Source organism: Rhinopithecus bieti, unplaced genomic scaffold, assembly GCF_001698545.2.
Source record: "Rhinopithecus bieti isolate Rb0 unplaced genomic scaffold, ASM169854v2 scaffold_25748, whole genome shotgun sequence".
Lineage (NCBI taxonomy): Eukaryota > Metazoa > Chordata > Mammalia > Primates > Cercopithecidae > Rhinopithecus > Rhinopithecus bieti.
The window spans coordinates 729190-745517 of record NW_016811783.1 but is presented as its reverse complement, the minus strand read 5'-3'; the positions used below and the strand labels follow the sequence as shown (position 1 = coordinate 745517).

At 38.7% G+C, this 16328-nt stretch overlaps 1 protein-coding gene across 3 annotated transcripts in view; it reads right to left on the bottom strand.

The window, feature by feature from the left end:
- Positions 1-16328, bottom strand: part of UPP2 (uridine phosphorylase 2) — a 38739-nt gene that overhangs the window by 19485 nt on the left and 2926 nt on the right. For all 3 annotated transcript variants that reach the window (XM_017895095.1, XM_017895093.1, XM_017895094.1), the window contains exons 2-4: positions 10722-10839; positions 4410-4568; positions 1717-1831 (exon numbers count right to left, since the gene is read on the bottom strand). In XM_017895095.1, coding sequence (XP_017750584.1) covers positions 1717-1831; positions 4410-4568; positions 10722-10839 — 392 coding nt within the window. The remainder of the gene's footprint in view (positions 1-1716; positions 1832-4409; positions 4569-10721; positions 10840-16328) is intronic.

The window sequence follows — 16328 nt, the reverse complement described above, 5'->3', positions numbered from 1 at the left end:
CACCAGCACAGTGGGTTAATTTGCCACCATCCATGGACCTTCATTGTGTGCTGTATGTATCATGTTGCCATGAAATAAAAGACCATTATCAAGAGCTGGATGGTCATCGGAGCACCTTGCCCATGCTGGTGTTCATTAATATCAAGTGGTAACTGTAGCAGTCAGGACTTTATAATGCATGAATGTGAGCTATGAAGGCAGATCCTTGTAACCCACAACCCAAGAATTATGAGCAACTTTAAGAGGTATGTTATCTGAAATTCATGTCCAAATGAGTAGTTCCCTACTACTGATTATTTGGGGTATTGCATAAACTACAATCTAGAAGGATGCCTGATCTAACACTTATTGCTAACACTCTGCTTCTCTCTCTGGATGGATATCCACAAAGGTCTTACTTTCTCCCAGATGTAAGGGCCTTGGCTGGACTTTATTCCTGGACCACGGCTGTGGAAAGGCCACCATCTTTTCCAACGTGTATGATTTCTAGTGAAGCATGGTTCAGCCATGGTGGCTTTGTGATGTTGAACACAACACTTCTCCAGCTATTTGTGTGAGGATTTCTGACATCCCTTTTTGCTCCATAAATGTCTAATTCTACAACCATTTCTCTTCCCAAATCTCAGCCCTTTTTATAATGTCCATTCAGTTCTATCACCCTGTCAACCGAACTTCTCCATTTACCATGTGCAGTCTGTATTTGCATTTTGGTGACATGGTAAAATCATACCCTGACAAGATGTGCTCCTTAAGAAAAAGTTGAAGAAGAAGACGTTTCCTCAAAACTTCATCACAACACATTCTGGAAGCAAAAACAAGGCCTCTTTACAGCTGCCTGAGAAGCCAAAGAAGAAGGGAGGTCAGGAGGCTCTGTGAAAACTTTAGGAAGCATCACTTAAGCCTTCCCTGAAAGCCTGGCCTGGTTTCTTTCTGGTGTACTGATGAGGAAAAGATACAGCCAATAGAGGTGATGTAGTAACTGATGTGGGCAAAAGCAATGTTTTCTAAGAGCTTCACAGTTTGCTCACTTAGCTGATAAAACTGGGAAATTTTTGTGATTTTTTTTTTACTTGAACACACTTATTTCTGTCACTTAAAAAAATTCCTGGCTGGGCGCAGTGGCTCACGCCAGTAATCCCAGCACTTTGGGAGGCCAAGGGGGGCAGATCACGAGGTCAGGAGATTGAGACCATCCTGGCTAACACGGTGAAACCCTGTCTCTACTAAAAATACAAAAAATTAGCCGGGCATGGTGGTGGGCGCCTGTAGTCCCAGCTACTCAGGAGGCTGAGGCAGGAAAATGGCATGAACCCAGGAGGCGGAGCTTGCAATGAGCTGAGATTGCACCACTGCACTCTAGCCTGGACGATAGAGCGAGACTCTGTCTCAAAAACAAAAACAACAAAAAAATTCCTAAGATTTGAAATTTACCCCTACCCTCAAAACACATCTTCTAGCAATTTTTCTACTCTTTATAAACACCTAAGACCATCCTGCAATAGGTAGTGAGATCTCTCCCTGTGGGTTTCAATAAAGAAAAAAGGAAGAAAAGAAAAAGGCAATGTGGGTGGATTTCCTTAAATTTCCTCAAGTCCAGCCTTCTGACACTTTTTAGCCCATCTGGGCTTCTGCTGGGCTCTGAATAGGATGGTATATTTTGGCAGCTACCACGTGTGTAAGGATCACTCAATTCTAATAGAAATCAATCCGTCTCACCTATTCCCCCTGATGTACCAATTCTAATAATGGTGACATCACAGCATTGTGCATGGTGGAGTAATTTGATGAGTTCATGAAGCATAACAGAAATGGAGGGGATGCCCATGCCGTGCCGTTGAGAGAAAGAGAAAGTCTTCATACATCTTGCAAAGTGATACATGAACAGGACATATCTTCTTCCTTCATTACAAGTTAACAGACCTCAGATAAATTTACATAATCATTAAGACTTTGCCAATGCTGAGGAAAACGTAAGTCCTCCCTAACTGGCGCCTACATGACATGCTGACAGATGTGTCCATCTGTGAAGATCAGAGGGAGGCATCTCGCTGCCAGTTCTGTTGACTTCAGCCCTCATCAGCAAGAGCAGAAGGTGGGGATGGTATAGTATACAGGTGTGTCAGGGCAGAGCCATTTCCCATCTTCCCACTGGGCTCTTCATTATGAGCCTTTGAAAAGAGCTTTTGCACGATTGACTTGATTTTGAGGAAATATAATTTTGGCCGCCAAATCAAGAGTCCTTTTCAACCATACTAAATGAAGTAGTGAATCCATTTCATTTGCTTTTAATTTTGTGTGCTCTGAAAAGTACTAGGGTAGAAATGTGGGCTAGATTCCCCACTTCACAATTTTAAACTTATACTGAATGTGGAAGTGAGTTTAAATTACTATAGATCATGACCATAACCCTGTTTTTTTCAGTATTCAGGACAGTGGAATCAATGTCACCAGGAAAGGGATCAACACAGGCTACAGGATTTAGCAACTCCTGGTGGCTACACGATGTCCTAATAACCCTCCAGAAAGATCCTACATTCTGTAATTTGTAGAAACTGGCACTGAATTCAAAACTGGTAGTAACTTCATTCCTGACATGACAGCAGAGAGTCAAATGTGCTCCTCAATGTGTCCTACTCTTGGATACAAAGACTCTGGAAAACCACTGGCCATGACCATGATGTTTTCACCTGAGCTTCCTCCTTCTATTGAGAATGTTGAGTTATGGAAATTTCGAACCTCTGCATTCCCCCTTTCTGGTTCCCACTGAATATGCCCTGACTTTCAAATGCTTAGTAAGCGTCCTGGAGCCAGGAATCAAACTTGTATTGATTTGTATATTCAAGATTAACAAGTCTGGGACTTTGGAACTGTCTCTGTGACTAATGAATAAACTCTCTCAGTATTATTTTTTCTTACCTAATTTTCTTACTATAATTAAGATGAATTATTATTTGACCTATTAGATTCCTTCCAGTGCAGACATTTAGTAAGTTAATGATTGTCACTTATTATGTGACACGTTGATGAAATGACAAATGGACTTGTGCTCTCTTTCACACACATGCACCCCATTCAACCGCTACTGGAGAGGAAGAGTTTTCAAAGAAGAAATCACAGTTGTCAGTCCCCTGCCTGCCTAGTAAGGCCCATTTCTAATTGGCAACCTTGACATGACACATATTTCAGGTCTTTTTCCCAGACAGGACAGCAGGATCAGTCTATTGCTGTTTTCATTTCTTACTCTGAAGTTTTACTGCTTACTTATGGCAGTGTCACATTTTTAAGAAACTTAACTTTTTTGTGTTTCTCCATTTACTGTACAAAAAACAGTTATAGTCTAAAAGTCCAGCAAATGTTGGTAAGAAAAAATTTGCCAAGATCAGTGGATACTCAGCTTCCTTCTAATGTAGATATTCTCTAATCATTTATTGAATGCACAAGCGAATAATTGAATGGATTCTCCCATTTGAACAGGTTTCAGGCACTCTTGGCCCAGAGAGGAGATCAATTTAGCTGCCTCATTGTTGTTGCATAATTTTTTCTTCTTTACCACAGGTTTTCATCAATGCAGGTCCACACTGTAAGGCAATCAATGGATGATGCCTATTCCCTCTGGTAGGAGCCACTTACAGCTCAGTTCCTTAGAATTGCCACCCTGTGCAGGAGATTCTTCCCCTGTCCCCTGGCATGCCTGCCTGTGCCTCTTATGAGGATTGCACTGCCCAGAAATGTGATGGCTTCAGAGTTATTGCTTCAGAATACAGCCCTGTCCAGAGAGATAAACATGGGAAGGCAAATTGGACACCTATGCACATACGCCCTCATCAGTGTGTGCCCAGCTGAGTCCAAGGGGGAAATGGTCTGCATGTTCCCTAAAACTGCAAATCACTCCCCTTTCATTTTGTCTTAGGACACTGTGTGCTTCCATAACTGTTCACATGTTCTAAGTGCAGGAGAGTAATTCACAAGAGCTCAGTAGAAATGCATTAGCAGCTTTTCAGCGAGCTTATTATGGTGTTAAACAGCAGCACTTTAGCAGTCCTGAAAATTAGCCTATGTATACTAAAAGCTCAACATTTCCAAAGCTGGGTAAGGGATAGAGGAAGGAAAATTGCGATTGGGTGGGGGGAGTGAGGGGTGTTAACCAGTTACAAAGTAAAGAGAAAGGAGGGTGCTTTGAGTATTTTCCCCCTAATTTGAATACCTAAGTGGTAACTAATAAACAAAAATGATGCTGCATGCTATGTTCTGCCCTGGGGGCTTTTTCCAATAAGGAACTCATACCTGGACACCTAGCTTAATTGTGTAAGAATGTAAAGCAGGAGGGAAAAGGAACTCCTACATGTAAAAGTTTCCACTTTTTTCTCTAGCCTGCAGTGACTAGCTGAAATGCAACCATGGATACTTACACTGATGGTGAGCACAGGCCCGGTTTTGTACATGCAGTATCTGTCTGTCCCAGCACAGATGTCTTTTATGTCTTCTTCAGCTTCCTCCAACCCAAGCTCCTTGTGCATAAACAGTGCAAATGCTTTCATTCTGTTGGGGCTCCGACCAACACAGACAAACTGTTAATAAAAATAAACAAGGGCCTGCCATAGTAACTGGGATAAGAACCATGGGTCAGTTTCAACTCTAATTTTTTATTTTACTTTTTAGTTAATTTACTAAAGAGTGTGTGTAGATGTCATGGTTTATGTTCCATGAATTAGCTATTTTGCATCAACCTGTAAATAAGGCAACAGATGCAAAGTTTTAAGCACTAAATTAGTAAAAAAAAAAAAATCACAAAATCAAAATAAATGTTGATATTATTCAAGGAGGTGTTTCCTGGTGTTTTTGTTTATAGTGAACACCAACCAGCATCTTAAATTGACGTAGACAGCCTATTGTTGAGCATACCATGACATATGCTTAGGATGTAAGTTCTGAGGCCACAGCATGTAAATGACACAAGAGCAAAAGGAGAACTACCAGTTTTAGGTATGTTTTCTGATTCCCCATCCCCCATCATGAATTTATATTGTGAAATGGATTATGTGAACTTAAAATTTTAAAGGAATCATGTCAAGACTTTTAAATTTCTTATTCAGAAGAAATTCTCACGGAACAAGCCTTATTATTGTAAATGCGGGATCTCCCTGTGGCATTTCATCAATTCCAGTGATTTATTTTTGTTTTTGTTTTATTCACATTTTCCCTTCTCTGAAATTAGGATAGGTGTTGCAGTCAAGGATGTCTAATAGAAGATGGCAATACAATTGTCTGGCGGTTACTCATACAACAGTCTGTTTAGGGGCACACTAGCCCCAGGGACCTGGAATGGGAGAGGTGGATGCCAGGGAGAGAAGCAGAGAAGCACTAGGGGTCGGCAACAAGAGGGTGAGCACTGGCAGACTCTCACACCCGGGAGGAAGCACAGGCCACAGCAAGGTGGCAAGAGTCAAATCCTCCAGGATTCTGAAGTAAGTGGCGAGGAAAATGCAAAGAGAGAGAAGACAACATAGTGGAGGGTCTGCCCTTTGAGGTTAGGTAAACCTGGCTTTGAACTCCAACCCCATCAGTGAGTAAGAAGCTTGCTCAGTGTCACACAAATAAGCTATGTGCCTCAGACCATCTCCAAAATAGGAAAAATACAGTACCCCTCAGAGAGTTTTGAAAGAAGAACGTGAGATTGCATATGGCAAAGGACATTGCACAAGTCCAGACACGTTCTCAGTGATGGACAAATGGTAACCATTAATTTATATATCATGTAGCAATTTTCTATTCCTGCGTCTGAACTTGCTTACTATTCCTATATTGCAGAATTTAGTACAAATGAAGCTGGTCTGAGTCCTCTAGTAAGGAAAAGGCAGTTGGTGGTATCTAGCTGATGTGGGCAGCATTGGACAGAGGATTGGGAGGGCTGACGAGGTCCATTACAGGGATAAAGAATATCTGTCTAGTGAAATACCTAACTGAGGTTATAGAATAGGTAGCCCCATTCACAAATGATTTACTCTAACTATTGGGTGGTCTGATAACATGATGCATCCTGTTTCCATTTAGCGATAGTTCCTGAGCTACACTCTTTCGCAATTAGCGGTGTAATTAGCCCTGAATCCAGGCCCTCTGCTTCTCTTCTACCCTTAATATTGTCTTTTCTTTGCCTTCTTATGAGTTTCTCTGATGAAGCCTTAAGCTAGTAATGAACTGCAATAGAAGTCAGCCATAAAGACTGGTAACAAAGAGGTTAAGACCATGGTTTCAGGTGAGTTTTAAACTCGTTATTAATAATTCATGGAATTTTCTTCTTTGTTGGTGTGGATAGTTAAGACTTGGCTCACGATCTAAGTCCAAGGAAATTTTTTAAACACAGTACAGTAGTTTGAAAATAACCTCATTGTGTGGTGCCAGCGAATGTAAATTACAACTATTCAGATTGACCATAAAACCAAAACAGATGTTAGAATAGCTTGTGGTTTGAGTTCTCCTTTGAACTGTAGATGTTACTATAATCAACAGGAATTTCTGAATATTTCTGGAGACATAAAGATCATATGCATAGACAGAAGCAGCTTGGTTCTTAAAGCCTTCCTTACTCCTAAACCAGACTCACTAAACATCACCTCTGGACACAATTTTCAGTCTGGCTGCTTTAATGAGAAGTAAAATATGGCTGAAGACCACCAACCAACGTTGACCTTAAGTGTCATTTACAGTGTTTATGTCTCAAACAAAATGATCAATTGTCCTGGTTTTATCAAAGAAGTTAGAAACACACTGGGAAGGAGTCAGAGGCATCACAAAAATATGTTAAGGACTTTAGCTAATGACTGCCAGAATAAAGCTCAGCTTTAGATATCCCTAGTGTCTTAAAAGTCTCAACTATGCCATGTTGTATCAATCTGGTCTATTGCATCTTATGCATTTTCTATGTTAACAAGGGAATATAAACACATTCAAAATGGATATTATATGGTATTATAAAGTAATAATTTTGCATATTACTAGAAATTTCTAGTGAGAGATTAGAGGATACCAGTTAGTGATTTTATAAAAGACATATTTGGATGTTGATATCGAATAGATAACTCCTAAGGATCCTCCACCGTATGTATTAATTGTCTGAATCTTTCTAGTGAGTATGGCAGAGATTGATTAGCTCTTCACCTAAGCAGTTTGCCGTTCTTTCTGGGCACCCAGCTAAACTTAACATCTCAGCCTCCTTTCCAGTTAGACAAGGTCATATGTCTGAGTTCCAGGGACTAGAATTTGAGCAGAAGTAATGGGTACCATTTCCAGTCCTAGCCCATAGAAATCTCCTATCCTACAAGGAGGATGTATTGGTGACCCTACATATTGTCACTCTCATCTGCTGGACAGATGTTGACACATTGGAAAATAGCAATTTATGCCTTGAAGGAAACAGAGTCACAATTATGGAAGGAGCCTGGGTCCTTGAATCTTCAGTTGTAGGGAAACCATCCATCAACCAAGAACTCCCACTTTGTACCTAATGTGAGTGAGAAGTAAACTTAACTTGTATTAAGCTACTGAGATTTTGCAGTAGCACATAGCAAAAATTTTTAAATATGGTAAGAATATGAAGGAAATGGGAGCGATTACTGGAGTCTGAAGTTTCAACTTTATACACCCAGAGTTCTCCTTTCTTTGAAGATAATGCTATTAATAATGATTATCATCTCTGTGAAGACAAGGCTGAGTTTTCAGGTACTGATAGATTATGTCCTCTTTTCTGAGCCAGGACTGCTGCCCTGAGATTTAAGGGACTCAAGAAATTGAATGTAGAATATTCTCGTTCAAAGAGGAGAACATGGCTGGAGGAAGGCAAGTTTCTGAGGAAACCATCTATGAGAATAAATCAGACTTTACCTGCTGCCTTGAAAAAATTCTAGTTCAGGTTAAATGGCCAGTTCTGATCATTTGGAACTAGGTTACCTGCTCCTCAATTTATACATACACACACACACACACACACACACACACACACTCTCTCTCTCTCTCTCTCTCTCTCTCTCTCTCTCTCTCTCTCTCTTTTGCCTCCTATTCATCAAAGTGGCTCAATCAGTAGAGTTGCTCTCTGATGGGATAAACAGGTTTGAAACAGAGCATATTTTTGTATCCAAAAGATAATTTACTGAAGGTTCACAACCAGGTGGGTGGTGAATGTATAAGGTTGGATAGTGGTTATGATAGACAGTGTGTGAGAATAAGTGCTGAACAAAATCTGGACAGACAGAGATGTGAAGGTCTGGTTCCTGGGATTATAATCGAGATGGGACAACTATGTGTGTGCGTGTGTGTGTGTGCGTGCATGAAAGAGAGAGATACATACATGTGAGTCCCTTTATTTTTATCTCTAAAACAAAGCTTTCCATCCCAATGATTTCCCAGAAACTAATACTTGGAGTACTAAAAAGTACTAAAACATAGTGCTTTTATTTTTGTTTTTGTGTTGCTTTGTTTCGTTTGAACAGAGAAAGAGCCATTACTTTTTTTTAATCAGAGAAACCTAAGGTTTAATCTCAGTTGTTTCACTTACCAGCTGTGTTGTGCCTATTACAGATACACATATATTATATATATGTTATAACACTATGTATATATTTGAGCCTGGGTTTTCTCATCTGTAAAGTAGAGATAATAACTACTTTAGTTGCTGTGGGGACTGACTGTAGCATTCACACGTGCCACACAGAGTCTGATATATAGAAAGCACTCCATAAAGGGTAGAAGAGAGACAGAAACCCAGATATGTAGATAGCAAATCACTTTCTGTCTCAAATACATGTCTCAAGTCTTTTAAATGTATTAACCAGCTATGTGTCTTAGTTCATTAATTATGAAAAGTCTTTCAGTCAATCAGAGTCATCTCTAGACAAGGGTCCTGGGATATTATTGTGAGGCATGAACCTCAAATCTAACATTTGAATTCTGGTACAATCTGATTGTTGAGTATTATAGACCGCCTTGATCAATGACTCTTGGAGCATAAGTAAACCAAAACAGCAGCAGGGGAAGAGGTTACATTGAGAAGATGAAGCACAAGATAGAGGGAGGCGACACAAAGGCAAGGAGCACAGCCTGGAAAGGAGTGAAGACGGTGGGTCGCCTCGCTGCGAGGACACCCACCCACACCCTCACAGCTTCCTGCCTAGGAGAGAGGGAGTGGGAGAAGGCCACTCGGCATCTACTGACCATAGGCATTGTAGATCGATTTCTTCTCATTTTCCAACCTTTTTTTCTTTCCCTCCCTCCTTACTTTCTTGTTCCCTTCCTTTTCCTCTGCCTCCAACCTCTTCCTCCTCCTTCTTCTTAACCTCCCCCTCTTCTTCCTCCCTTTTTCTCACCTGCCTCTTGACCCAATGGGTAAGTGAAAGAGCTAGGATTAAATAACTATGGATGATCCTGAGTTACTGTGACCCAAAGGGTCCTCTTAGTGCAATGAGCAAGGACCCTGGAGATTGCACTTGGAAGAACTTGGTCCAGGTCTCAGTGCTACTACTCTGTGGTGTAACTGTAACCTTCTTCCACCTCTCTGAACTTAATTTTCTTGTTTTATGGAGAGAGTTAATATCTGCTAAACCCACCTAAAAGAGCTAAATCTGCAGATGTTAGTGAGATAGTACATGTGATGCTTTTATTTTTGTTATTGTAATTGCCAAAGAAATGAAAAAGTCAGATGAAAACTGCACGATTCTCCATTAGTGCAACTGTAAATAGATATAGTCTTTTGGAAAACAAAGTTCTTTAAAAATTCAGTCTCTTTGAGCATTTCTGTGAATCACCCTAAGCAAACTGACCTAAATGTAGAAAATCTTCAGGTACAAAAATATTCATTTGAGTCCTGTTTATAATGGAAAATATTTTAACATACAAGTTAATAATAGTCTCTGCAATATGTGGTACACCACTTGACACCCATAAATGATATGTTTCAAAAGAATGTAATAATATGGAGAAATGTTAATGATGTAAAGCTAAATGATAAAGTATAGAATGCAGCTATATAGTTACAACTATTTTAAAGTCTACTCATTAAAAATGATTGAAAGCAATGAATGAGTTGATCATGTGTATGTTTAGGTGGTAGGACTACTGAGTGTTTTTTAAAAATCATATTCTTTTTTGTATTCTCTGTTTTAAATAAGGAACACAAATTGCTTGTATAATTAAAATACATGTCAGATAAAACAAATAATGCAGAAGTACAATTTTATGTAGTATTTAATAAATAATTTTTATGAAATATTTCTTATGAAACAAAATCTTAATATGAAATATTAGATAATGATTATTTTCCAGAAGTGAAATAATGTTGTTAGTTTTGTTGAGTTATTTTTATGATTTAATAAAATGAGAACTAGTGAGATTAAGCTATAAATGTAGATGTTAAGTAGTGAGCTGAATCTGTTAAAACATAATGAATTCTCGACACCCAGCAATATTGTCAATAAAGTTGTATTTATCTCCAGGGACCAGAGTAGTCAAATAACATGTTTGCATTAGATTTAGTTTGGGAACCTTTATGTCTTGTTGGGGTGGAAATGATTGTTCATGATATACACATTCCAAATTGTTTCAGAGAATGAGTGTGACTTTAGTTCCTATTGGGACTTTGCTAGCCAATGGTGTATAGATTATTTTGGCAAGGTAAGAAGAAAAATTAGTAGAAAAAACTGAATCATTTTTCCTGAAATTAGAAATGTTTTTACCTTTACATCTCCAAACATTGCTGGTAGGTTGTGTGTTTTTGTTCCCAAATCCAAGTGATAGAGAATGTCTTCATCCATTGAATCCAAGTAAGGATTTTTAACATGAACAAATCTTTTTCTGGAAAAAAAAAAAATTACACAAAGAAGATATAAAAGAATTTTGAGAGAAAGCTCACAAGAAAGAAAGTCTGAACATAAACCTTCCTTTAGGGTTAAATTATTTGTTGAGAAGCAATGCAGTATAACAATAATTATGGCGAATATTTGCTCTCACTATGTGCCAAGCATAGCACTAAGCGTGAAAATGGCATGAAAACTGCATATAACAAATTCGTTAACTCATTTGTCCCGTAACTGCTGTATTAGCTGGGTAAGATTAATAATTTAGTTTACAAACAAAAAAGCCAAGGCTTACAGAAGTTGAGAAACTTGTGCAAGATTAATAACCAGTAAATTACAAAACAGCCATTTCTATTCAGTTCTGACTGTAATGGTCATCTGATTTCTTTGCATGGGAGGCTGTGGAATATAAGCTACTGGGCTGTGGATTCAGATTGCCTGGGTTCCAGTACAAGTTCAACCATATATGTCCTAATTGTGCAAACTTGAGTAAATTATTTGTATTTTATTTTATCTTCTCAAAGTGTATCATGCATAAGAATCAGCCAGACACTTCATGGACTCCTCTTCTGGAAATTCTGATTCAGCGGGTTGCTGGTGTGTGTCCGAATTTGCATTTCTAGCAAACTCCTCATTGGTCCTGACGCTAATAGTCTGTGGACAACACTTTGAATAGCACTGCCATTGAGAACTCCACCAACCATGCTGAATACACCACTTTCTTTCCACCCCAGTGGCCACAGCCCTGGCTCAAACCCCCATCACAGCAGTACAGCTAGAACACCAATCTTTCCTCTCTTTTCTTTGTAAAATACCATGAAATGCGAGACAGTGAGCTGATGACGGTTATAAGAATGACCTTAATCCAGTTCATATTTATGAAGCATATCATTTGTAGCTTTTGGTTATTTGGGTAGTAATCATATGCCACTAGAGTTATCAGTGATAAAATGTATCTACCCCCACACTACAGTGGGTCAAGACGTCTTTGCCAAGAACTGTCTGGGACTTCTTTGTTCTTTGTTCCTCNCTCTCTCTCTTTTGCCTCCTATTCATCAAAGTGGCTCAATCAGTAGAGTTGCTCTCTGATGGGATAAACAGGTTTGAAACAGAGCATATTTTGTATCCAAAAGATAATTTACTGAAGGTTCACAACCAGGTGGGTGGTGAATGTATAAGGTTGGATAGTGGTTATGATAGACAGTGTGTGAGAATAAGTGCTGAACAAAATCTGGACAGACAGAGATGTGAAGGTCTGGTTCCTGGGATTATAATCGAGATGGGACAACTATGTGTGTGCGTGTGTGTGTGTGCGTGCATGAAAGAGAGAGATACATACATGTGAGTCCCTTTATTTTATCTCTAAAACAAAGCTTTCCATCCCAATGATTTCCCAGAAACTAATACTTGGAGTACTAAAAGTACTAAAACATAGTGCTTTTATTTTGTTTTGTGTTGCTTTGTTTCGTTTGAACAGAGAAAGAGCCATTACTTTTTTTTAATCAGAGAAACCTAAGGTTTAATCTCAGTTGTTTCACTTACCAGCTGTGTTGTGCCTATTACAGATACACATATATTATATATATGTTATAACACTATGTATATATTTGAGCCTGGGTTTTCTCATCTGTAAAGTAGAGATAATAACTACTTTAGTTGCTGTGGGGACTGACTGTAGCATTCACACGTGCCACACAGAGTCTGATATATAGAAAGCACTCCATAAAGGGTAGAAGAGAGACAGAAACCCAGATATGTAGATAGCAAATCACTTTCTGTCTCAAATACATGTCTCAAGTCTTTTAAATGTATTAACCAGCTATGTGTCTTAGTTCATTAATTATGAAAAGTCTTTCAGTTAATCAGAGTCATCTCTAGACAAGGGTCCTGGGATATTATTGTGAGGCATGAACCTCAAATCTAACATTTGAATTCTGGTACAATCTGATTGTTGAGTATTATAGACCGCCTTGATCAATGACTCTTGGAGCATAAGTAAACCAAAACAGCAGCAGGGGAAGAGGTTACATTGAGAAGATGAAGCACAAGATAGAGGGAGGCGACACAAAGGCAAGGAGCACAGCCTGGAAAGGAGTGAAGACGGTGGGTCGCCTCGCTGCGAGGACACCCACCCACACCCTCACAGCTTCCTGCCTAGGAGAGAGGGAGTGGGAGAAGGCCACTCGGCATCTACTGACCATAGGCATTGTAGATCGATTTCTTCTCATTTTCCAACCTTTTTTTCTTTCCCTCCCTCCTTACTTTCTTGTTCCCTTCCTTTTCCTCTGCCTCCAACCTCTTCCTCCTCCTTCTTCTTAACCTCCCCTCTTCTTCCTCCCTTTTCTCACCTGCCTCTTGACCCAATGGGTAAGTGAAAGAGCTAGGATTAAATAACTATGGATGATCCTGAGTTACTGTGACCCAAAGGGTCCTCTTAGTGCAATGAGCAAGGACCCTGGAGATTGCACTTGGAAGAACTTGGTCCAGGTCTCAGTGCTACTACTCTGTGGTGTAACTGTAACCTTCTTCCACCTCTCTGAACTTAATTTTCTTGTTTTATGGAGAGAGTTAATATCTGCTAAACCCACCTAAAAGAGCTAAATCTGCAGATGTTAGTGAGATAGTACATGTGATGCTTTTATTTTGTTATTGTAATTGCCAAAGAAATGAAAAGTCAGATGAAAACTGCACGATTCTCCATTAGTGCAACTGTAAATAGATATAGTCTTTTGGAAAACAAAGTTCTTTAAAATTCAGTCTCTTTGAGCATTTCTGTGAATCACCCTAAGCAAACTGACCTAAATGTAGAAAATCTTCAGGTACAAAATATTCATTTGAGTCCTGTTTATAATGGAAAATATTTTAACATACAAGTTAATAATAGTCTCTGCAATATGTGGTACACCACTTGACACCCATAAATGATATGTTTCAAAAGAATGTAATAATATGGAGAAATGTTAATGATGTAAAGCTAAATGATAAAGTATAGAATGCAGCTATATAGTTACAACTATTTTAAAGTCTACTCATTAAAATGATTGAAAGCAATGAATGAGTTGATCATGTGTATGTTTAGGTGGTAGGACTACTGAGTGTTTTTTAAAATCATATTCTTTTTTGTATTCTCTGTTTTAAATAAGGAACACAAATTGCTTGTATAATTAAAATACATGTCAGATAAAACAAATAATGCAGAAGTACAATTTTATGTAGTATTTAATAAATAATTTTATGAAATATTTCTTATGAAACAAAATCTTAATATGAAATATTAGATAATGATTATTTTCCAGAAGTGAAATAATGTTGTTAGTTTTGTTGAGTTATTTTATGATTTAATAAAATGAGAACTAGTGAGATTAAGCTATAAATGTAGATGTTAAGTAGTGAGCTGAATCTGTTAAAACATAATGAATTCTCGACACCCAGCAATATTGTCAATAAAGTTGTATTTATCTCCAGGGACCAGAGTAGTCAAATAACATGTTTGCATTAGATTTAGTTTGGGAACCTTTATGTCTTGTTGGGGTGGAAATGATTGTTCATGATATACACATTCCAAATTGTTTCAGAGAATGAGTGTGACTTTAGTTCCTATTGGGACTTTGCTAGCCAATGGTGTATAGATTATTTTGGCAAGGTAAGAAGAAAATTAGTAGAAAAAACTGAATCATTTTCCTGAAATTAGAAATGTTTTACCTTTACATCTCCAAACATTGCTGGTAGGTTGTGTGTTTTGTTCCCAAATCCAAGTGATAGAGAATGTCTTCATCCATTGAATCCAAGTAAGGATTTTAACATGAACAAATCTTTTCTGGAAAAAAAAAAATTACACAAAGAAGATATAAAAGAATTTTGAGAGAAAGCTCACAAGAAAGAAAGTCTGAACATAAACCTTCCTTTAGGGTTAAATTATTTGTTGAGAAGCAATGCAGTATAACAATAATTATGGCGAATATTTGCTCTCACTATGTGCCAAGCATAGCACTAAGCGTGAAAATGGCATGAAAACTGCATATAACAAATTCGTTAACTCATTTGTCCCGTAACTGCTGTATTAGCTGGGTAAGATTAATAATTTAGTTTACAAACAAAAAAGCCAAGGCTTACAGAAGTTGAGAAACTTGTGCAAGATTAATAACCAGTAAATTACAAAACAGCCATTTCTATTCAGTTCTGACTGTAATGGTCATCTGATTTCTTTGCATGGGAGGCTGTGGAATATAAGCTACTGGGCTGTGGATTCAGATTGCCTGGGTTCCAGTACAAGTTCAACCATATATGTCCTAATTGTGCAAACTTGAGTAAATTATTTGTATTTTATTTTATCTTCTCAAAGTGTATCATGCATAAGAATCAGCCAGACACTTCATGGACTCCTCTTCTGGAAATTCTGATTCAGCGGGTTGCTGGTGTGTGTCCGAATTTGCATTTCTAGCAAACTCCTCATTGGTCCTGACGCTAATAGTCTGTGGACAACACTTTGAATAGCACTGCCATTGAGAACTCCACCAACCATGCTGAATACACCACTTTCTTTCCACCCCAGTGGCCACAGCCCTGGCTCAAACCCCATCACAGCAGTACAGCTAGAACACCAATCTTTCCTCTCTTTTCTTTGTAAAATACCATGAAATGCGAGACAGTGAGCTGATGACGGTTATAAGAATGACCTTAATCCAGTTCATATTTATGAAGCATATCATTTGTAGCTTTTGGTTATTTGGGTAGTAATCATATGCCACTAGAGTTATCAGTGATAAAATGTATCTACCCCCACACTACAGTGGGTCAAGACGTCTTTGCCAAGAACTGTCTGGGACTTCTTTGTTCTTTGTTCCTCCCATTTCTCTCCACATGCCTTCTCTTCTCTCTTCTCTCTCTCCTCTCTCCTCTCTCCTCTTCTCTCTTCTCTCTTCTCTCTTCTCTCTTCTCTCTTCTCTCTTCTCTCTTCTCTCCTCTCTCTTCTCTTCTCTTCTCTTCCAGAATTTTGCTCTGTTACCCAGGCTGGAGTGCAGTGACCCAATCTCAGCTCACTGCAACCTCAGCCTCCCGGTTCAAGCGATTCTCCTGCCTCAGCCTCCTGAGTACCCGGGATTACAAGTGCCCACCACCATACCCAGCTATTTTTTGTATTTTTAGTAGAGATGAGGTTTCACCATGTTGGCCAGGATGGTCTCAGACTTCTGACCTCAAGCGATCCACCCACCTTAGCCTCTCAAAGTGCTGGGATTACAGATGTGAGCCACCATGCCTGGCCTTTCAACGTGCTTTTCTTTCCATACACTTCAAAACATTTTACCAAGCCTTGTGTCTTTCTATATCTTTATTGATTGTCACTTTGATTGTGCATTAAAATTACCAGGGAGCTTTAAAAAAAAAAAAAAAAAAAACACTGTTGACCAGGCACTAATTAATTTAGACACTCTGTATTTTAAATTCAAAAAAATTAAGTATTTTAAAAATCTTCTCAAATGATCTTTG